The sequence below is a fragment of the Python bivittatus genome, unplaced genomic scaffold, assembly GCF_059951505.1.
Source record: "Python bivittatus isolate LINGU-HERP-01145 unplaced genomic scaffold, Pbiv_v1 ctg000980_np1212, whole genome shotgun sequence".
In the NCBI taxonomy this organism is placed as follows: domain Eukaryota; kingdom Metazoa; phylum Chordata; class Lepidosauria; order Squamata; family Pythonidae; genus Python; species Python bivittatus.
In genome coordinates this window covers 54,032,762-54,057,614 of record NW_028277125.1, presented here as the reverse complement: position 1 = coordinate 54,057,614, position 24,853 = coordinate 54,032,762, and the positions used below count along the sequence as shown (strand labels likewise).

The 24,853-nt window shown below is 36.8% G+C and overlaps 1 protein-coding gene across 1 annotated transcript in view; it reads right to left on the bottom strand.

Annotated features, from left to right (window-relative positions):
- Positions 1-24,853, bottom strand: part of ATRNL1 (attractin like 1) — a 578,187-nt gene that overhangs the window by 187,315 nt on the left and 366,019 nt on the right. Inside the window, exon 27 of the mRNA XM_088131807.1 lies at positions 6,949-7,056. Coding sequence (XP_087987933.1) covers positions 6,949-7,056 — 108 coding nt within the window. The remainder of the gene's footprint in view (positions 1-6,948; positions 7,057-24,853) is intronic.

Here is a 24,853-nt window from a genome sequence, read left to right as displayed (position 1 = left end):
ACCTGATCTGATCTGATCTGATCTGTTTAGGAATCACAAAAAGGGGGAAAAATAAGCCAGCAAGCAGACCTTTTGAAATGCCATGGATTCAGAAATAGTGTAGACTTCAAGCACAATGCACACACATAGCCCTTTTGGAAAGTTTTTTTTTCCTTTAATAAAAACTATATTACAAACCAAAGGCCACCTACCACTTTGTTCTTTGATATGGTCAAATGACTAATAAATTCTACTACTAATGCCGCTTTGTTATGTACAATGAGTTTCTCTATTCCATGTCTCCTATTTTTATAGGCTATCTTCTAAACTCTGTTCTATTTCCCTGATTTCTATTCTATCTCTTTCATAATTTCTAACTACCTGAGTCCTATTCTTATCTGCTTAACTTCTAAATGTAAGTCTTTAATATTTTTTTCAAGCTACAATCTAGTTTTCCAGCTATATCATAGCAATGCCCCTTCTTTTCCCAGTTACAGTGTGGGACTTTTCTAGCTGCACACAGTCACTGCCCTGCTCACCAAAGCTTAGCAGCATCTGCTTCTAACACAGCTACTCCTTTCAGGTTCCATTCCACTGTCCTGAAGATTTTAGCCTCTCTTCGCCTTTCTGCAGCAACAGCTTTCACATATGCATAGCAACATATACACAAAAAACGTTTCTTCTCCCCATCAAGAGTTCTCTCTCTTTATGTTACTTGCTCACATGTAGACACACTAGGTTAAGGCACCAGGCTAGAAACCAGGAGACTGTGAGTTCTAGTCCCACCTTAGGCATGAAAGCCAGCTGAGTGACTTTGGGCCAGTCACTCTCTCTCAGGGTTGTTGTTGTGGGGAAAACAGGGGGAGAAAGGAGTATTAGGTATGTTTGCTGCCTTGAGTTATTTATAAAAAATAATAAAGGTGAGATAAAAAAATCTAAAAAAAAGAGTGTCTCACTGTCAAAATAATTTATTTTGATGCCTTTTCTTCTAACATTTTTTGTATGTAACATTTTTCTTCTAACATTATTTGTATGTACTGTATGTATGTATGTAAGGATCAAGGCTGATGTTGGGAAGTCCTGAAGCAGAGTTCACCATTTTTGTGACTGCTCCACTTGGTTCAGATACCCTTGGTTCACCAGTGAGTTTTATCCACTCATTAAAGTGTCCCACTCAGAGCTGTTTTGTCTAGCCTTGTCTTATTGCATTATGCATGGGATCTGCAGCTTATTGCTTTTAAGGAGAGAGAAACAGAATCTAGAGCTAGCTCTCACTCTTACACCATGTTCTTTTGTTCTTGTGTGTGATCCTTCCCAAATCCATATATTACAATGCTATTTGTCTATGATCTAATCCCGTTAGTCTTTCTGTGTCTGTTCCTTTCATACTCCTTTAATTCTTCCCACCCCACCCCACCCCCTCAGCCCAATAATTTTAAACATTCCTCTGTGGACCGCTTCTCCAAGGGATCTAAGACTATGTTTGGGATTATGCTACTCTACAGAGAATATAATATTTTTATCACAGCAGTTGTTTATTGCTATAAACAATAATAATAGCACATATACATCTCTGAGGTTTAATTGAATGATTCAAATAGTTTAATACACTATTTTATTAAGTTAATTAAAATAAATATCAATAAAATAAAGTGTGGCTGTGATCATGGTGCACGTTCTGGTAGGAGGAGAAAAATAGAAGTGAGCTCTAGTGCACTCTATCCTCATGTGGCAGGTATCAGTGTGGTGCAGGTAGAGACAGCTCCTGTGTCAGCTACAACAGAGGAAAGACCCAAAGGTAGCAGCTTGGTAAATTTCTCTGTGGCAATGGCAGCAAGTTTTGTAGAACAGAGGGAGGAAGATATGGTAGAAATGGAGAACAAAACGCTTGGGAAGTGAAGAGGATCTCATGATCCATTCCCCTCTGAACTTTCCTTTCGTCTAACTAGAGGAGGAAGATGCAGAATCCACGCCCTCATCTAAGAAGCATGCAGGCAGCACTGCATGAGATTACTTGCAGCAGGAAGAAGATGATTCCTGCTTTGTAACCTCTAACCACCAAAAGTGCAGGATGCCCTCTGCCAGCCCTCCTCCTATTCCAGAAATCCCAGTAATCAGAGATAGCATAGGTACACCACTTCACAAAGGAAAGTCAATGGTCATTCTTCAAAGACTGTTCAACTTGGAACAAGAAAAAGAAATAGAAAGGTAAGAACTTAAATTTTTTTTGGATAATTTGCATTTTTAAATTGAAGTAGGACACTTTCTAGACTGGGCTCAGCCAATCTTTCTATAGGTTCTTTAGTAAAAATTTTGGAGGCTGATGTGTCATTTTTTCTTCTACCCTTCTAAAACAGTTGCAATGGGAATATTTTGAAAATGTACTATGGTAAAATGTTTGAATGTATCCACTTGAAACTTGGCAAGGTTAGTGTCACTGAAAGGATCTGTTTTCCTATGCTCATCCATACTTCCAAAAAAATGCAGCAGCTTCAAGCATTTTAAAGCTTCCCCGTTATAGCCTACATACATTTTTTAGTAAATCAAATCTTGAAATGGCTTAAACTGGGTTGCCCAGGAATCCTGAATCACAAACTCAAACTGAATCATGCCTTTTTGACTCTCAGGTCTCCAGTTTGAATTGAGTCAGGGCTGAATCACACAAGCTTACATCAGTATCTTACAACACTGGTAGTGAATATAGGACCTGAATTTATATGTAGTTGCCTATAGATGTGAAATATTTCATCTCTCATATGGCCACCTTATACCAAGTGTGTATAGTTAAAGGTGTTGGACTAAAAGTGAGGAGACCTCAGTCCATCCTTAGCTCTGGAAACTTAGTATGGGACTTTGGGCCAGTCACTTTTTTTCAGGCCAACCTTCATCCCATAGTAGTTGTGGGGATGAAACAAAAGTGAAACCTCTGTGTAAACTTTGAGTTTCTGGAGAAAGGATATAAATCTAAGTAATAAAATAATAGATTTATCCCTTCACCAAACACTTAGTTGAAATATCTTGCCCCTACTGTATCCTAACTATCTCTTCTACCTCTTTTTTTATTCCTGTCTCTTAAATTTAATTAAAACTTCTTCTCTTCCTCCAACTTAACAGTCTATTTTTAATCATTTATATCCCCATAAAGTCTGTCCTAAAGCAGCCTTCAGAAAAGGCAGCAGAGCATGTAAATGTAAGGAATCATATAAAAATTAAGAAGGAATAAAACAAGCATAACTACAAATGCATTAATTAATTATCCTAATCTGTCACTGAGTTCCCACATTCCAGTCCCACTATAATATCCTGCTCAAAAGTCTATATGCAGAATATATATAATGTAATTATTTACAGCGAACATGAACTGGTTTCTAGAAGAGAGTGTGGAAATAAATTTGTACCACTCAAATATTCAAAATGTTTTCTCTAAGCCCATAAATTTCATTGTTATATTTACATTATTACAATAATATATTCCATTCCTTGGATGCCCTGCATGACCAATATTAGGTAAACCAGGGAAGCTAAAAGGTCACTGCTGAACATATACAATCACCCCAGTTAAAGGGAGATAAACCTGGGCCACAGGTGTCATCCAGCCCCATGTTTGTGGCTCTCAAACTTCCCAAATTGTCAGTTTAGTGTGATTTTTGCTCTTTGGAGGTGGATAGGTAAAAAAAAACAAAAAAACCCAAAAACAATGATAATCAACTTCCACTAGGTTTAATATACTTATTTACACTGGAATATCCCCATAATCCTCCCAAATCCCCAAAATTTCAGTCCACCCCAGCAGTGACCTCACCATGCTCCCTGCAGCTCTCAGAGGCAATAAATAAATAAATAACGGTCCCAAGCATTAAAAGTTCTGTTGAAACTATTGAAATATCCCATTCTAAAACTTCATGAGGGGTGTTAATGCATTTATACTAACAAGCTTAGTAGAAGACTTGTAACACAATGGGTATAGTGATTATTCTGACACCACATTTATCTAAAAGATGCACAGGTCAAACTCACATATTCAGATGTGACAGAACTATTGCAACACAATAAAATAGTGGTTCTGAGATTAAAACTGATCCAAAATCAGCCTTCAATCAAATAGAACAAAGAAGATTGGCTAAAGAAGTTGGAAAGAAATTATGATTTCATTACCATTAGAAATAAATAGAAGATTCTATTCCACCAGTATAAATGGGATGGAAAAAAGATTATCTTTATTCCAATAGACTGAATAGCCACGGTGCTCTGCCAGTCACACATATGCATCCATTCTAGTGATATCAACTAACAGGCATACTCACTGAGGAGCACAGTAGTTAAAACAACATGATTAGGACTACTGGATGGAATCCACTTCCCAATAAATAAATGGAGGAATTATTATATGAAGGGTTGTTTCCAATAAATCACATCACAAATGTAATAAAATAAAAATGTAAAAATAAAATAGTAAGGAAATGGCCTCCTTTATTGCAGAATTTTCAGATAAATAATTATAATGCAACTATATGGGCTAAGAAGAACTGTGACAATTTAGAGGAAGTGTGATTTTTATTACTTTTCTTTTATAAGTTCAGAACAGACTGGTAATTTAATTTGATCATACAGTGCTTTTTCTTTGTACTGAGCTCCATGTAGTAGACATCACAGAACAATCAATACAGTGCACCACATTTACTAAATATTTAGGGCAATGCACTTTAATTCCTGCAGATTGCAATCCTTTCATAGAAATGTTAAATAGTATCCACGCTCCATATATGTATTATCAGGGGAAGCTGAACAAAGCCATGCAGTGAACACTAATAAACATTAATAAAATTATCAGAATTGGGGAAGGGGGATTAATAAGAACTTTAAAAATATACAATTAAAATGTTCTGTTGCTATATCAATTGGTTTCTAAATAATCATGTCATAGAAAATGGCAGCAATTAACTTTTGATGTTTATTTCTAATATTTAATTAAATAAATAATAAGAGCAGGAGCTCTGCTCTGTCATTCAAAGGCCCTAAAAAGATGTCCTCTGGGAACACTACAACTCCAACAGTTCCTCTCCTTTTCTCAACCCCAGGCCCATGGATACATGCCCATCTATACTACACAGCCTTGGCTGCTTCCTTGTTTTAAAATACTTCAATAGAAATAAAACATGGTTTCTTTGTTCCCTTCCATGTGGTATTTTATAAGGAGAAGATGACTACTTTTTCCTAAGCCTCCTCTCTCTCTTGCTCCCTCTTCTTACTGTACATTTTTTGCTAATCCATGGATAAGAGGAGACCCAGACTAAGCCTGCTGATTTATCCTTCAGTGTGCCCCACTTAAGCCCAATAAATGTGCTGTGGGAATGCATGAGGATCTTGCTGAGGATCTTAATCACCTTCTTTAAGAAAGGAAACCACTGCTACTCAAATAGATTCAAATCAAAATATTTTGTTATTTAGTCAGTGTAATTCTGTTCCACAGCCAGCACATCCATCATAATTTTACAGAGATAAAACCTACCTATATTAATATTTGTTACCTAATTTCTGATACCCAGAATGCTCCTTAACTCATACTCATGCCAATTTGCTTGCTTGAGCTCTTGAGGCAAGAGAAGGCAGTATGGTGCCCGCTAGATATTTCAGATCACAATCATAATCCTTGACTATTTCCTAAACTAGCTCAGACTCGTTAAATTCTAATACATCTGGAGGTTCACTTATCCCTGATTTATTGCTGAACACTCCACTACTTAAGTGGTCATGTACTACTTGTGTAAGTGGTCACATACTACTTAAGTGGTCATGTAGTGCTAAAAGAAAAGCAAATACAGGCAAGGCGAATTAGGTATCTTTACAGTTTGTATCTCTTCTGGGAGCAAATAATCTGCTAATTTGGGTGTAGAACATGCATGTAGGATTTCTTTTGATTCCTACACTTATAAATAGGACTGGGAAGTCTCACATGCTTATCCTATCTCATTAATCAAGCTTTCAGTTTGAGTAACTTGTACCATCTAAGGACATATAGTGTCCAGTGTGCTGTTTCTCTAAGCTGTGAGAGAGGGAATTATGGCTCTAATGAGAAATATCCAACAGTATCCAAGCAAGAGGTCATGCTTTTATTTTTTTCTAATCATCCATGTTCTTGCTTGTTTCCCATATGAAAAAGACCTCAAGTTAAGTATAAGAAATGACAGAAATAATACAAGTTACTTTATAATTTGGAAAAATGTCAGAACTAACATTTTTGTAGAAAAGACACATTAATGATCATACATACACTATGGTAGCTAAAGGTACAGAACTATGGGAATAAGAGGGAAGAAAAAGCTGGTCCTAGTTAATGTCAGGCAGTCATTATCATCCTTTATTTGCAGCTCTCTTTTTATTTTTTAGGTGATGCTTCCAGAATCTATTTCATGCATTATTACACTATTCCTGTGCCATATTACATTGTGTAGTGTTTTATAATTTCTTTTTCAGAGTGCTGCCTTTACAATAAAAATGTTATAATGTATCCATTAGTCACAAAAATAGCATATTCCATACACAGTATCTCTCCAAACTTCATTTATAAAATCAGAATAAAGAAATGCGATGCAAAGCAAAGCTCATTTTAAAATACAATCTTAGTAAATTAAGACAGATATGAACTGTTAACCAGGGGGCACAGTATACTCAGAAGACCAAACACAAGGCTTGTTTAATACATGCATCTATCAGTTGTCTGCCAGAAAAGGGTTGCCAGGTGAGCAGATTGTCATTCCAGGCTAAGCTAATGGATCCTCCAGTGGCTTTTGTTACTGCTCATGTTATACTACTGAAATGATGAGCCTTGAAAATGACACAACATATGTAGCTTCAACTGGTTGGCTACAGGTAATCATGCTCTTCTTAGTTTCAGAAGCAGATGCAGATGAGACTAGCAATATAAATATGCAAATTGAAATGGTCCCTAGTCAGCGGCACAGTGCCTACCTCTAATGGACCTCGTAGAAAGTCTGTTTGCTCAGCTCCTACTTCGAGTGCTACATCCACAGAAGCAAAGGGACGGCTGGCCATCTGCTGTCGCTCTCGCAAAAGTTGCTAAGGGGAGAGGGGAAAAAAAACCCTATGTTAGTAAAATATATTTAAAATAGAATATTTAGTAGAGTCAATCAATTATTCATTTAACATTGATCCACTGATGGGAAGAGTGGAGCTTCTGAACTATATTCCAAAGGAGTTCAGTAGTGTGATAATGTGGTTTTCTACTCTTGGGGAAGAATATAATAAAGCCAGAAATGTTTGTTGTTTGTTTTATAGAGTCACACGGGCAACATCAAGTTTTGATGGGTTTCCTTGGGTTCCATACCATTAGATCAACTAGGGGCTGGGTTGGGTTGTTTTTATTATTTTTAGTACTGGACACATTTCTTAGAGATAAGCTATCAGGAGCACAGGCTGAAAACAGCTAGTTCTCAGTATGGTTAAAACTTACTTCTTTTTCTTAAAAGCACTAGTGTCTCACCTTCATTTTCACTTGAAAAAAAACTTAAAAGAGAAAAAGGGGAAAAGTGATAGCCATGTTGAAGGTGTTATTTCTCCTTAAAATATGCACTAACTCTTACTGTTCCATGCCCACTCACACGTATCCATCTATTTACTCTCCATATTTATATAGCAGAATTATCAAGAACCATGGCTTCGAACGGTGTTTGATTTTTATTTTATTTTTTTCCACTGAAACCTGTTACGAGGTTCATTAAAGGAATGATGCTAAAAAACTTCTCCCTCCCTCCATGTGATTTGTCTAGAAGATACTTGATATTTTAGTTGTAGAATAGGAATTAGAAGAGCAGAAGATGACAAATAAATTGTGTAGCAGCAAAAGAAACTACAGTGAAGTCAAGGAGAAGACAGCATGGACAGTATGGAAAGCATCATAGATCTAATACAGTTCTACTTCTCTACTGTTACAAATCCCCAACCTTATAGCTGACAGAAATCCTGTGTGACAATATTTGGCCACTTAATAACACTGATACAATGCAATAAGGTCAACATCAAGAGTCAGAATGATTGTCTGAAAAAGGAACCTTGCTCACATATGAAAATTTTTGAAAGTTTATTTTTTAATCAAAATAAATTGTGATCACTTTCTTTTGCTCTGCTAATTACTCTGTCAAACTTTATTTTCTCAGATATTATTTCGGTGCTCTCCTAAAATCACATTTAATCTGCATCTGTCTTTGCTGTAGAATTTGAACTCTGTTACAAGAAAGTCAAAGCCATTTCAGTATGGCTACCTTGGGTGTAAATGCTTCAGAGTGAAGAAATACATTAAGTACAAGTTAATATTTATAAAGTTAGCCAGCAACCAGTGTATCTTGTCATTACCAATTACCTAGTTCTGTATAAGTTAGAAAAAGCACATATATCATATTGCATAATTATCAAAATCTTTCTCACACACATACATATGGCATATTTCTAAACAAAGAACACATGTGAAAAATGGTAGCAAGACAGTATGACCTGAAATCTTATTTCATGGAACAAACTCAGTGAATCCATCCTGAGTTTCAGCCTTCGTATTCCCTGTGTATTTGTACCATAGTCAGATGGAGTTATTAGTAACAATGTCTACAGATGCTTAAGTACAGTCCCTTCTCTGATTACTTAAACATGAAGAATAATGTCTCAGTATCAGAGAACATTATTACACAGGTGCCAGTGCAACTGTGGAACTTAAAGACCTACACTAGTCACAGATTGTTAAAAAAAGTCCACTGATATCACAAAATATTCAGTGAGCCACAATGTACACCCTTCTGAGTTAATTTATATTTTCCTTTCAACCTCTAACAATAATACTAATTAAACCAGAGCAAATAAAAATGATGAGCAGCACTAAATAATACAAATCTTACTTCTCTGCATTTGAAAAACTAATAAAGGCAATATTAAATATTTAAATCAAATTAGTTGCCCAATTAAGCTTAGTTGCTTGCTTTTTCATACGAACTGGATTTGGCTGCATTTGGAATAAATTGCCAAACACTGAAGGCAGGAAAACGGGCTGCTTTGGGGCCTATAGGCACAAGGGACTTAGGCTGTCCTTGTCTTCAATCTTAAAGGGAAATAAAATGGTTATCTGAGGCCATAAGAGCAGTGGCAGTAAAGGCAGCATAGGAGGAAGAAGGAGTGAGGGACAGAAGGATGCTGTTGTTGCACCATCTCCTTCTTCTCCTGTGCATCTGTGCCTATATTCTGAATGGGAGGTGATTGTAAAGAGGAGAGATCCTTAGGGCATTTGGGTCCATTGTGGCAGCAGCGGGGAAATGGCCATGGGATACTCCTCTTCCTTGTCTTCTGCTCTTCCCAATTGCCATCCACGTCTCATCACCTGAACTCTCTTATTCTTGAGGGACCATCTGAGAGATTGCTTTGGGTCCAAAGAGCTGTACTTACGCTACTGGCTAAGACTTATTTGGACAATATATTTCCTGGCTTTGATGTGTGGGCTGTACCTCAATCCAAACTGATAAATAATTACACTGAGCTCTTAGGCACAAGGTACTGAATACTATTAAGTATATACTATATATTTCTAATGTTATTACTGCCAATACTATTCTTCAGGCTTAATGTGACAACTCATAAAGGGGCAGGGAACAACTCTGAATGCTTGGAAGACAGAGATGAGTATCTTAATATACTCTATTCTTGCATATTTGGTTTTCTCAAATACACTGAAGGATGTTGGAGAAGGAGTTGGAAGGGCGCAGAAAAAATGGAAAATATTTTGCTTCAGAACAAACCTGCTTTCTGATGGAACAAGCCACAAAACAAATCAAATATTCAGTGTTCTGCAGGAAAAAAAATTGAAATGTTTCAAGTAGTTTGAATCCAGGAAACAGTGGGAACTCAGAACTTACACCTCATTTCCACGTTTTGCACATTTTTTTGTGGCCTTGTGATGCAAAAGATTAGAGAAGGGCATTTTTAAAAAAAACGTATAGGAAAGTACTGGATTGTTGAAAATGCAGCATAGGTCCTTTTCACATGCAAGAAGTTTTGGACTATCTAAACATTAAGCATATTAATTCCACAGGTTAATCAGATCTACTCCTACTCCAACAGAAGTGATAGTTTCAAGGTGCTTCTTCTGCAGCTGCAAGTCAAGAGAGCTTCCCACCTTCTTCCCATCTACAGGATTCTCCTCTTTTGAGGCAGTTTAGTTCCCCCCCCCCCGCCCCACCATCCTTCCCCATCAAAGGAAGGAGTGGCTTTGTAGCTTGCCATCATGGACTAGTTTACTTTCTTCTCCCTTATTTTGTTGCTGCAAAGACATAACAGTCAAGTGTGAGAATGGGGTACTGGTTATCTACTCATTTTGGTGCTATCTTGCTGGCTGGTAGGAAGGAGCACTAGCTGACCAAGGGAAGGTGGTCACAGTTGTTAGGCACTGTATAGCAGTGCAAAAATAACTATGGCCAATGAGGTAAAGCTGGCGATCATTTGGAAGTTCTCTAGATTCTCAACAAAAGGAACAGGAGTCATTTTTATTTCTTTAAATAAATTCCTGGGGCATCCAGCCAATCCATTACAGCAAGAGAAAGAGAAAGGAAAAGAGAATGAAAGAACTAATCTTTCTCATCAATTTTTTTGGCAAGATGGAACATTCAGAAGCCAACAAGCTAAAGCCACAATCAACACAGACACAAAGTTAATTCATACCATGAATTCCCATTCCTATCTGGTTTGTTAATTCTTTTATTGTCAAATAACTTTAAAAGAAAGTCACTTGCTGCCTGCCTGCTATTTTATTATAGTTCTTGCATGAATAAATAGAATATGTCAATACAGTACTCCTATGAAATCAGAAAGCGCTGTGAATAGTTTTGCTCAGGACAAGAATGTCCCACAAGGAATGAAGAGGATTGGGGCTGCCTGGTTTGAAATTGTATTTCTGCTTAGTCTGAATGAAATTATATTTCTGCTTAGTCTGGATGAAAGAATGGGTTTTGCTGAGAAATAAGAGGATTTTATAATTAGAAGGGCACGATCTGAGGTTTGGATGGTATGGTTTTCTATGGCATGGTAATGTTAAGATTAATGCAGATTTTAAGAATCATTATATTAGAAGTGCCATATTGAGAATATGGAACAGACTGCACAAAAATTCCTTTACGGGTCTCAGCACAAAAAGCATTTTACAGGAAAGAAACAGAAGGTAAAGAAAAACTTATCGAGAGTTGTTAGAACAGGAACATGGAGAATGAAATCAAGAGAGCAATTGGCTGCAGAGGGATTTAGTTTTCAATGGTTTTCATATGCAGTTACAACAAAGATTTAAGGTAGATAATAGGACATTTGGACTTGAGCAGCAGAAGATAGAATTTGAAGTTGAACTATACACAAATGATGAACATGTAATTGCTAAAATGTATAAACTTTTATTGAAATTTGAAACAGAAGAAGAACAAGTGAAAGACTATATGATAAAATGGGCTGAGAACTTTGGACACAACATACTATGGAACAATGGGAAAATATGTGGTTAAAATGACTGAAATTTATATTATGCTATAACTTAAAAGAGAATTGTCATAAAATGATGTACTGTTGGGTATATGACTCAAGAAAAATTGTCTAGAATGTTTAAAGGTACTTCAAATTTATGTTGGAAATGTGGACAACATGAAGGCTCATTTTATCATGCCTGGTAGACTTGTAAAAAAGCTATACATTTCTGGATTCAAATACATATAATGATACAAAGAATTTTAAAGTTCAACATTCAGCTGAAACCAGAACTTTTCCTGCTGTGATTAATGGACAATTACAAAAATAAGAATGGAAGATTATTTTTACATATTATTACTGCTGTGACACTATTATATGCACAAAAATGGAAAGACTCTGAAATACCCACAATGGACGAATGGTTGGTGAAGATGACAGAACTAGCAGAGATGGCAGAATTAACTTGTTTGATTAGAGAAAGAACAACTACATTTATTAGTGACTGAAAACCTCTTATGGACTTTTGGCTGAAAAAAGGGAAAAACAAACTTGTGATTTATGGATTGGAAGATTAGAAAGGGTAGCTTATGAAAAGAAGGAAATTATGATGTAACCTTAGAAAGAGAGGGTAAAATATAAATGCATTTATAACTGGTGTCAAAAAGATCAGAAGCTACTTCTTTATGATCTTTTCTATTTCTATTTCTATTGTCTTTCTTACTTCTTCACTATTTTTCCTAATTTTCTTTGTTCCTTTTCTAATATTTGTATTGTTTTTATCTTGTTAAAAATTTCTTCAATAGAAATTCTATTTTAAAAAAGGACAAGAATTAGCCACAATTCAGACTTGAATTGCAAACAGGACAGGACAAGAGAAAGGGCTTAATGATGTGGGAGTTGCCGGTCAGAAATGATTGGGTCTCCAGCGGTTCAAGCCCAGCTCCGCAGGACAGGGTGAGCTCCTGTCCCTTGTCCTAGCTCCTTGCTCACCCAGCAATTCAAAAGCTATTCCACTTGCGAGTAGATAAATGGGTACTCCCGTTTAGATGGGAGGAACCGGCGGTGCTGCGCAGGGGAGCAAAATACCGGTGCTGGCCAAACTCGGAATGCAGCCGGCATGAGCGGCGAGTGGCGAGGAAGATCTACGGAGGAGGAAAAGCCCGGATGACCCCCTAGCAACCCCTGCCGGTCACACAGTGTAATTAATTGTATAATTGCATTATATGTACTTTGTGAGCCGCCCAGAGTTCCCCATTGGGGGGAGATGGGCGGACAATAAATCAAATGTAATAATAATAATAATAATAATAATAATGCTCACAAAACAATCCTGAATGGAATATTCAGAGTTTTAAAATGCACTCCAGAATGTCAATAATAAAAGTCACAAGAGCATCCAGAGTACTTTTTCTCAGAACTCAGTGCTGGCTATGATATTCTTGGTGCTAACCCTTTCAAATGTAGGCCATACAGTTTCTGTGAATTGTTGTTGATGGCAAACTGGTGTCTGTTGGGTTGCCTTCATTGTCTATGACCATACAGCAATGTTGTCCAAACTTGGCCACTTTAAGATGAGTGGACTTCAACTCCAACATGCTGGCTGGGGAATTCTGGGAGTTGAAGTCCACTCATCTTAAAGTGGCCAAGTTTGGACAACACTGCCATAAAGCCATGATTGATGCCCAACTAATCAGATTTCCACATTGGATGATATTCCTGTTGAGTTCATCTGCTGTGTGAGCCTGCCCTGTGGGTCATTATGCAGTTACAATCATGTTATTTACTGCTGGCAGTAATGGGAAATATACTTGGATGATGCCCAAGCAAACATTTAAGCCTTTCTGCAGTGTAAAGATGTGCAGTGTCTGTCGCTGTTCTGACCTGTGCATTGCTGTGACTGCAGGCAGCACAGTATAGTTTTTAAGTTCAAACGTTAAATGCTTTCATATTAAGCTACCACTGGACTTATAGTGTGCTCAGTTTGTTGGTGATTTCTTGTCTGCTGGTTCCTGTGGTTCACTAGCTCCAGCAGATGTGAATTGGGATTCAGAAGAGGGCAGCTTCTCCTCCTGATGACCCTCATTCAAACATTCTGGGATCTAATTAGGGGACTGAGTTGATTAAACTAAAAAGCAGAGCTACCACCTCCTCTATTTATTCTGGAGGAAGAGCCCCTTCCTGGTCCTCGGCATCACTTACCACAAGGGGATAATAGAACTCCTGCCATTATATTGATGAAATCACTCCTCCTTGTTAAAATTGTTCACCCCATCTTTTACTAGCAGACTTCAGGAGAATTTAATATGCATGCAGAAGTTGCTTTGCATGTAGTAGCCCAGGACCTCATGGTTTTTATACTGATTCTGAGTTATCTTAATAAATAGTAGTTCCAACATACATAGCAGGATCTGTATTCTGCTGGGATTTGGACAGGACAGTTTTGTCCTTGATGTAGTTAAACATATTCTTGCAGGATAAAGGTACACAATTTGTAGATATTCTGGACTGCAGGTTGTGACTGTAGCAGAAATATTGCAGCTAACATGGCAGTGGAGAATTTCCAAGCGGAGTACTATAAATACATTTTGTATGTGGCCTGCTTTCAAAATCACCCACAAAAGCCCACCATTGGCTTTGTTATCAGTTTCTGAGGACTTGCATATAATCATCACATAAAGAGTTATTGACATATCCCCTGACAGCCTCCCATCAATTTATAGCCCGCTCATGAAGAATGCAGTAGGATTTTCGATCAGTTTGTGGTATAAGAAGGTATGAAGTTTGGCCCTGGCTGAGCGATTAACCAATCATGTAAGGGAGCAGAAATAATAATTATAAAGATAACTTTTCTTTAATATGGTTGAAGATTTCAACTTCTTTAATAGTGAAGCTGGGAATATTCAACCCCCTTGTGATCCCTGGTGATTTATAGCTCAATTTGTTGGGTCGTTTAATGAGGGAGATACTGTAATAATCAATTCCTTTCCCTTTTATAGAAACATGGTTGTTGTGCTATATTTGTAGGATATATTATCCTGTTTTTGTTCTTTTCATGTTTGTATATGAGTTTATTTTAATAAAAATTTTAAAAGGTGATCCAAAAGCTGCCATTGCTACAAATGAGACCATTCAAACACTGCTAGGGGCCATAAATTCTAAAATAAGACCTTTGCTATTGCATTTTTTGTTCTAGCTGTGACTTAACTTCCATGAAGTCTTCACTTAACAACCCATGGTGATTCACTTAAAAATGGTAATCAGAGACAGCCAGAACTGCTGTCACTAAGCAGTGTGGTCACATGACCACCCTTTATGACTTCATCACTTAACAATGGAAATTCCGGTCTCAATTACTGTAAGTAAGTGAAGATTACCTGTACAATGAAAAAAATCATCCTTGAAATCTTGCCTGAAGCTAGTCATCATTATTGAAAGTGTTTACATGCTAACCTATACCTGTAATGGACATAATTCACAAATGATAGATCCCTTAACATTTGTGTGGATGTTAGATAATTGTACTAGACTCTCCCAAACCAGATGTCTATATCCTGTTTTTACTCCACTTCACAATAGCCAAAATCAGCTCAGATTACTTCTATGATGCAGCCCAGAGGTGATTTTATTAGAATTTTAATTATATGACAAGATGGAAACTAAATCATTGAAGATTATTTAAATCCTTAAAAAGTTGCCAAAGCAATGTATTATTAAAAAGGATTTTTGACTGGAGATTCAGTATTTGAATATTTCATGATATACCAGAATTAACCAGATACAGTATACCAGAATTACTAGATATACCAATATTTCATGATATACCTGAATTAACAAAAGGTTATATGGTTGTTTCAGTCTGAACAGTATAGGAAATATAAATAACAAAGTTTTGTGGCACTTTATTTTGGCATAAGATTTTCTAGATGATAACCATTCATTATAATCAAAATAAGGTACTACAAAATTTTTGTTGTTTATATTCCTATGTTGCTATCATTGTAGTGAACTAACTCAATTATCCACCTGGGAAATAGGACCTGTGGTGGATGATGATGATTATCCATGATTATCCTAGATCAGAAATTTTGGATAATTCAATTTAATAAGTATCTAAAGCAAATAGATGAAAAGACTAATTCTGCAGGTCATCAATGTATTCAATATCATTAACTCTTCAAGTAGGAAAAGACGGTGTGCTCTAGAATTCTATTTTCTTATTCATTTAAATCTATGAAATCAACTCTCATTCAGAAGGGTATATTCTAAAAACATAGATATAAAGATGTATCTGTGTGCATCTTTATGACTTGCTCTATTTATAGTAGGTTTTAAAAAATGTAACTAGATGAGGATGAGTCAGTTACCAATAAACTTTCTACCATAGGTATGTAGGAAAAAAATTGGCTCTTTCACTCTGTATTCAGGACTATGTTTGGGGAGAACGGGCTAGAATAAGAACAGAGAAAAAGAGACTGCAATGTTTTACAATAAATGTGGCCATGAAGAAAAAGGTTACTAACTAAAAGCAATCATTTATTGAGTATGCTATTTCTAAAATACAGTTCCAATATACTTAATGCTTTAATGAATGAGCTTTAGCTTTTAGTGTAACAATAAACCAAACAATAATTTAGAAAAGGTCAAAGTTTATTAATGTAACAGCTTTCTTAAACAGTGTTCCTGTTATCTACATCAGAACATTTTTTAAATACACAGTGAGTGGGAGAACAAAATTTCACTGAGGAAGATACACAATCAGTACAACACTCTCAGAGTTCAGCTGAAATTCACTGAGCAATGACGATCCTAGCAAGTTTAAGGCCACTATGTGGTGAAGTGTAGATGATTACGCTAAAAAAACAGGGGCAAAAAAATCAGTCTGAACAGTTGTCCCACATTCATCACAATCCATATGTCACAGAATCACTGATAATCCTGCAATAGGTTGATGTGCCAAAATAATGTGAAAGATGCTCATATATGCATGCACAAATGTTTCACACAAGCTGCCCTGATGTGAAAAGCCATCTGTAACAATCACACACTGGATAACTAAAAACAATGGGAGACAAATATCTATACTTTGCCATTGATTTTGTAGCTTCTATATAAATGCTAGATCTGAATCTTATCTTTTTTTTATAAAAAAAAAATACATATAGGGACCTTGGGATCACTTGTAGGAAAACTCAATATGAACCGAGCACAGCATTTACAACTTAATCCATGGCAGTATTGAAGCCAGAATCTCTCAGACAATGTAGTGCAGCTGGTTGAGATAGCAGAATGACTTTGGCTGGCTTATAGTGAACTCTTAATACAGAAAATTGCCTATTTCCAGACATGGGGTGAAGGGGGGCAACCCAGCCAACTGCAAGTGGAACAGCTGTGCAATCCTGCTTACATAGCCAGAAACTGAACATAATCTTAATGCGATCTTAACTATACAGATGAGGTCTTATTTGGTTGAAAAATTGCTGGCTATTATTTTTCTTTAAAGGCATTTTGTCTAACTACTAATACATTGAGCCTATAAACTAAATCCCAGTAAATCCTCGTATAGCAATGAGAATGGTTAATTATATGTTTGTTTTGTTTTACAGAAGCTACAACCTATCTCTGCCACATGAAAACTGACACTTTTACCATCACAATACATCTTTGAACTGGTATAATTGCACATTGTTAAGCATCTTTACAGATGTGACCATGTCAGAAAATGATTGTGAAGTTTTTATTATTTCAGAAATGATACGTAATTTTATAACACTTTTCCTAAAACAAACATTTTTGACATCCTAGATCATTTATTCCATTGCTCATGAATTCCATTTCCCATTTTAAAAATAACAAGAAATTAATTTAAAATCATTTTCATATTTCTATAGTCAAATTAACAACTTGAAAAATACAGTGGAACCTCGGTTCACGAACTTAATTCGTTCCGCGACCCGAAGCAAATTTTCCCATAAGGTTCAATGTAATTACTGTTAATCCGTTCTGGCGTGGAGGACAGGGAGGTGGCTATTGCTAGGAGGGAGAGTCCCCCTCCCTACGACTACGTGTCAGGGGCGGAAAATGGCCGTGGACCACGTGTCAGGGGTGGAAAAATGGCCGTGGACCACGTGTCAGAGGCGGAAAATGGCTGCGGACCACGTGTCGGGTGGAAAAATGGCCGCGGACCACGTGTCATGGGCGGGGAAATGGCCGCGGACCATGTCACGGGAGGGAAAATGGCCTCGGATCCTGTTTGTGACCCGAGGCGGAGTTCGCGAACCGAAGCAAAATTTTGTGGCCGGAGCTGGTCGTCACCCGAAAAGTTCGTGAACAGAAGCGTTCGTAACCCGAGGTTCCACTGTACTTCTGAAATAAAACCTACCATCAATGAAAAAAGGCAACAGTAATCTCTTGGACTTCAATAGCATACCACTGAGTCTTCAACATGATAACTTGCTTTGATTCAACATCAACTGATATCTAGAAATAGTCACATCTAGTTAGTGAACTATAGTGAAACTGTGGGGCTTCCCAGAAATTAACTAAATATTACCACTTGTGTCTCAAACAATACATGGACTAAGTTATTTCTCAATGATGTAAGTTATCTTGAATCTCTTCCAGAAGAAATATCAGATAATATGATGGAAAAGAGACATGCCCCTTTCATCAGACCAGAAATTTCCAGCAAATTTTCTTCCAAGGCAGTAACACTGTCTTATTCAGGAAAAATATAAATCTCACAGAACTGACCTAAAGTGGCTCCCACATTTTTGCATCCCATTTGACGTGGCAAAAATGTGAAAGGTACAGTGGTACCTCGGGATACGAACTTAATCCGTTCCGTGACTCTGGTTGCAACTCGAGTTGGTCTCAAGTCGAGGTAAAGTTTCCCATAGGGTTCAATGTAAATCCGGTTAATCCGTTCCGCCCTCCGAATTTGGTCGCAACCCGAGGCAAATTTCCCCATAGGGTTCAATGTAAATCCGGTTAATCCGTTCCGCCCTCCGCCCGAATTTGGTCGCAACCCGAGGCAATTTTCTCTTCAGAGCCTTACTCCCGCCAAGCCTGCTCTGCATTTTCTTTGGAGCCATGCTAACACGCACAGCAAAAACCTTCGCAAAACACCGCAAAACACACCACAAGCCTCACCAAACGTCTCCTTGCTACCGCGACCTCGCCCACAGGAAGCCGCGACCGCGTGGCAGCAGGGAAAACGGCCGCAGATCCGGTTCGTAACTAGAGGCGAGTTCATAACCCGAGGTAAATTTTTCCTGCCGAAGCTGGTTGTAACCCGAAACGTCCGTTAGTAGAGGCGTTCGTATCCCGAGGTACCACTGTATTTCTTCAATTCTAGGACAGAATGGATGACAGCTGGCAGCTCTATTATTAACAAGGAGATGGCAGAGCTCTTCCCAGTGGCCACTGGAGAGTTCAGGCTATTTTTCTTTCCCATAATTTATCTGCTAATATTATGCATTGATGTAGCACAGTTGCTGGGGCACTCTCATATAAGTGATGGCCAGCAGTCAGTGGTCACTGGAAAAAGATCCACTGGCACTCTAAAATTGCCACTCTACCCTCATGCCCATTTGGATTAAAATTCTCACTGGAGAATTTTCAACCCAGTCTTAAGGATAAATTTTAGGATTTAAATCTGCCATACCTTCCCCTCACTGGACCACTATTTTCAGTGGAAGAATCGATTTTTTAAAATTCTGTTTTTGACCTTCAAGCTTAATCAATATATTGGCAAGAAACAGCTACTTTCTTTAACACTGCAGTTGTAAATATGTTATCAGGAGACTGAATGCTTTTTCTGCCATTCACTTTGAACTTGCCTGTTGCTCCTCTAAGTGAAGAAGCACTTCGAAGCAAAAAGTTCTAAGCGCAAGCAGAGAATTTCCCTTGTATGTCTTTATGGGACTGACAATATACCACAAAACAGCTTTATTACAAACAGGTTTTAAAACTGACAAAGCTGGGAAATATATGAAATTATTCTTAGCATTAAGATTTCATACATTAAGGGCCCAAACTTCTGAATGTTTTATTAACTCATAAATCTCAGGATTAAATGGGTTAACCAAGTGTACTCTGCCAACTAAAGACCTGGCTTAACCAAATATATTTCAACAATCTAAGAAGCAACCCAACTGATAAAGGGATATTCATACTAATCACTTGAAAATATCAAGCCAAATGATAATATGTGTTTAGTTTGTTGGGTTAATCTGTCTAAATAAGACACACCCAGCAAGGATACATTCATTTTTTAAGCTATTAAGTTAATGCTCCTTAGTAAAAAGGTTAAAGTGATGCATGTTCATTCATTATTCTATGACAATTAGATGTTCTAACTCTACTTGAATTATGTTTCATTCTAAGCTGGCAAAGATAATATAGTTTGACTTTTACACAGAAAACAATGTGGCAGCATTACAGGTAGCAGTAAACTAAGGGAATAAGGCTTCATGATCCCTGCACTTGCACATTCTGTGGTCCTCTCTCCTCCTGTGCAACCACAAACAGATCAGAAGATTCTACTTTCATGTTAGATGAACTGCAGCTTATTATAGTAACTGATGCCTATAGTTAATATTAATGTTCGGTATGGTTAGTTAAAATAAGATGGTTTCACAACCAATAATTTGGAACAAATTACAGATTTTCTGAGTTTAGCTGACATGATAAACTGTCTTAAATTAAAGCCAAAACAATAGTTTCTGAACTCTACTTTATGGCTATAATATAAGACAGAGGAGTATATAAGTCTGAAGCACACTGTGATTCATTCTTGTAACCTGAGGTATGGTTTGGCTTTATGGGTAAATGCAGCCTTTATATATGAAGCTTTTAGACTAGCAGCTTCACAATTGTTCCAATAGGCATATATAAAATGACCGATCTTTGATTCCAGTTTTAAAGAAAGATAATTTTTGGAACTTTATTTGAAACATTCTTTTTCTAAGCCCTACCAAACAACTCTTCTATGTCTCTTGAGAAAAGATGTAGATGACGAAAGTAGTTTATTACAGTTTACCACAGGAGAGACAAAGAATTTCATGTACTTTCATCCTGGTTTTATACAAAGTGATACAAAAAATTAAACAAAGCATAATTCAATAAGCAATAGCTAAAATGCACTTTAAAATAAAGTGCATGCTTGTTCTTTGCCCAGTTTTGTACACTACAATCCCATCCAAACAGTATCAAAAGGTCAATTTTGGAAACCAAATACCAGGTGCTTGCAATTTCCCCAGAACAAATCAAAAAGAGAAAAAGGATGATCACTGAAAAGGTCATTTTGTATTTGGATCCAAGGAACATTTAGCAAAGTGCATGTTGCTTCTCAAAGAACAAAATATGAATCTTCCCCTACCACTCCAGATTAATTTTTTGCTTCCAGTGTAAGATTCCATAAATAGCATGAGGAATTATAGGTATCCTGTAATATCTGAAAGAATAAATTACTGGACCTGTGTATATTTAACGCAAAGCCAAGCAACTATATGCTGCAGGCCTAACTGATCAATGAGATGCCCGTAGGCACAAAGTTTCCACGGATACTTTGCCAGGTCCTTTCCCTGTTCTGTTTCTTACATTTGCAGAGGATTTTGTTTTGTTTTTTGTTTTATATTTTTAAAGGAGGTTTGAACTGAACCTGGCATGCTGCAAAGCGATGCAACAAATAAAGCTTCATTTTTATTTCCAAATAGTCCTCTGAGCCCATATGCACTCTATAGGCACTCTATAGGGAGAAAATCATGGTGGAGTGTGGTAGTCCAGTGTTTTTGATAACCATGTCCACATGCCCAAGGAAATCTGCAGGTTCACAGTGAGTACCTGGGGGTTAAACAGTGGTATGTCACAACCTCATCAACTTGCTTTCCAGTAATCTGGTATTTTGTGCCTTGGCACACATCTTTTAAATGGGCAAAGCTCCCACCTCTAGTAGCCATCTTCTTTGATATGCTCTTATAATGTCTTATGCGCCCCTTATACATGAGGCATCTGCATGGCACCTTTAAAGGAATGAAGTAAAACATGAGGCTATCCTAACATGTAGGACTGAGATCCAATATCAAAAGAACGTTGGTTCTCTTGAGGGACGATCATTCATTAAATTCAACACGTATTTTGCATTCATGTGTATTCAAATTATCAGTATTGTATATGCTTACATCTTTTCTTCAACCATTTAGCCAAATGCACGGAAAGCTTCAAGCTGATTAGAGCAGGGTTCCTCAACCTTGGCAACTTTCCCCAGCCTGGCTGGGGAATTCTGGGAGTTGAAGTCCACCCATCTTAAAGTTGCCAAGGTTGAGGAACCCTGGATTAGAGAATGGAGTCTGCATCCCAACCCCAACTTTTTCTCTCCACCATTCCCATGCATTCAGAGAGAAGTCTGGAGAAGATTTATATCTGTGTATGCATCAGTAATGCAAATAAAAGGAGAGTAAGCACAGCAGCATTCCATGTAATAGCCATATTTTCAGAAATGTATGGGTATTTTAGTTACTTAAGAATTTGGGTTTGTTTCAGAAGAGATTGGAAATAAAGAAATTGTATCCTTATTGTTTCAGGCTACTTTAATTTTTAGGGAGGACTGTATGTGACAGAGAATATCCGGGATTGGATCGCCTATGATTTCTTTTAAAATAATCCAATAATTTAAAATAAACTGTAAAAAGTTAGATCTGTGCTATGATGCTTAAAAAAGGAATTAACCCTATTGGGAGAAGGAAACAAAATGTATATTATTCATTTCTTATTTATGTAGATATGATGCTCTCCTGATACTCTCTTCCCCTTCACATCAAATAGCTGCTACAGTTGTTTTGTTTTGTTTGTTATTATGACTCAGGAGACCTGACCATGAATCTCTTGAGTCACAATTAGTTATGCCCTAAATTTCAGGAATTATTAAGGCAGATAATTAGCACATAAAAAAAATGACTACGGATTGTGCACGTGTAATTTGACTGAAGATTCTTGTTAGAACGCACTGTGATACTGTATATATTATTTTCCCTAGAACTTTATCTGCTACGTAATGATTTTTGTACAACTACAATCAATATTCAGCACAGAATCCAATTCTCTGCCCAGTAGTGCTCTGCTTTATTTTCACTTAACTGTAATGCTAAATGAGATCTAATCTGGTTACCCATTTTTGTCTTCATTTTAGCAATTTAGGAGTTCATGCTGAGCATTTATGTACTCAGTTATATTAATCATGCTACAAATTCCTCAAGAGGTACTACATTTGATAATGGCCCACCTGATTTACCTTTTCTTCTTAACCAAGAGCATTTTAAAACAATTAAAAAACTGTTCAGCACCAAATGTAATGATTTTGCTATTAGCCAGTGAAACTTTTATATTTGTAGCAAAAGTTATGCAAAAACTCTGAATATCTAGCTTAAATATATTGCTACACAGTATGGTCCAGTATTTAGCTGGGTGCAACTGTACATGTAGGGGACTGCTAAAATATTGGTGTTACTCCAGAATAGAAAAGACCATTCTGGATCAATATTGCATATAGAAATGTTTTGAAATCTCTGAACATACATTGTACATAGTTTCAGGCAACATAAACAGGCACTCTAAAGGCCATATGCTTTCTAAAGAGGCAGCACATATGTTGGTATCAGATGAATGAATATATGCTTGAGACATATCAATTTATCCCACCCTAATAAGCTGAGGCTCTAGTTACAAATATTGTATTGAAAGGTAGTCAGTAAATAGGAGAAGCAGCAGCTAATCCATGATATGCCAAGAACAGAAGCAGAGGATAGCTTGGAAATGTGGTTTTCCACTAGGACAAGAAGGACTATTATTGTGAATATAACTACATTATTGTCTACTGAAAGTGTGGTTTAGTTACAGTGTTGGAATATGACTGGGGAGATCCAAGTGCAAATCCACCCTCAACTTCCAAAGCTCGCTGGATGATTTTGGACCAGTTTTTCTTTTTCAGCCTAGCATATCTCACAGGGGCATGGGATGGGGAGGAAGGGGTGAACCCCATGAAATCTGCCTTAAGATAATGTAGGAAAAGGGGGATATAATCTAACACATAAACTAAATAACTTTAGAAAGAACAAATAAAACCTGAAAGCGAGCCTATATTTTTACATCTAGCACTGACACTCCTTTATTCATCTAATGGGACTTCAAATACATGGTTGTAGCCTTCATCTTGAGCTTTTGGGACCCCCTCCTGCAGACAAAGGAACTGGTTGTTCCAAGTGAAAGTCAGTCTCTTATCAGATATGGCAGCTGTGTGGTACAAGTGATCTATTTTCTGGGAAAGTATTTTATATTAGAGATTAATAGCATTAACAGCAGATTTTACTTAGGGATCAATAATATATACCTAAAAGATATCAGTGTAGCTAAAGCTATTGATGTTTGTTGTAAGAATTTTAATAAATATAACAGCAGCTATTTAAATCAATGTGAAAATGTGTATTATATATGGAACCAGGTACAGATGGCATCAATTCTCTTAATATACCAAATTTTCCCTTTGTGATAGTTTATTTTTAATTTATATATTCAACAATTTGCAGCATTTCCCATAATTGGTGCTTAGCAGAAATAAAATTAATGCTAATCTTACAGAGAAATTCTGAAGAACTTAAAATGGCATTATTACATGATCTACTAATTTCAACAGTATTTATATTTTTAATTGCAAACATTCAAAATTATTTCCATAATCTCAGAAAGATTAAAAGATGATATATTGCAAGAACTTCCTGGGAGTTCTTGCTGAAGTGAAGGAAGAAAGTGAAGTGAAGGAAGAAATCCCAGGAACTTATTAGTGAACACATCTGCAATTTTGAGGTAAAAAATTGATTGTTCTTTAAATTTTGCTCTTTTTAAAAATAATTGTTTCCTTGCAATCACAAAAAATCTGCTGTTTTGATTTTATATGCATATTTGGAAAATACTTCTGCAGCTAGAAATTTTCTTATTTATGCAAGTGACAAATGTAAATAGTGATATATATCTATTACATGAAAATTAGCACATATGCAACAGTGGGAGATCTAAGAAGAAATCTGTGATGTTCAATTATTTGCTAAGTAATTGTTTTCTATCACTTAAAGCAACTCCAGTGATGGACATTAAAAAAGGCCCATACTGGACATGGCACACTTATAGATCCCAGAATGAATATCAATAATATTCTCTGTCTCTCTTTCCCAAAAGAAGAAAATAACACTCAGTTATTTTATAGGAATAAAAACATCTATTCAGAATTAATTAAGAAAAAATCTGGGAGGGGGAAATAAAAACTTGGATTGCCTCCCACAAAATAAGCCAAATCACTTGTGAAAACAGAAAAAAAGAACAG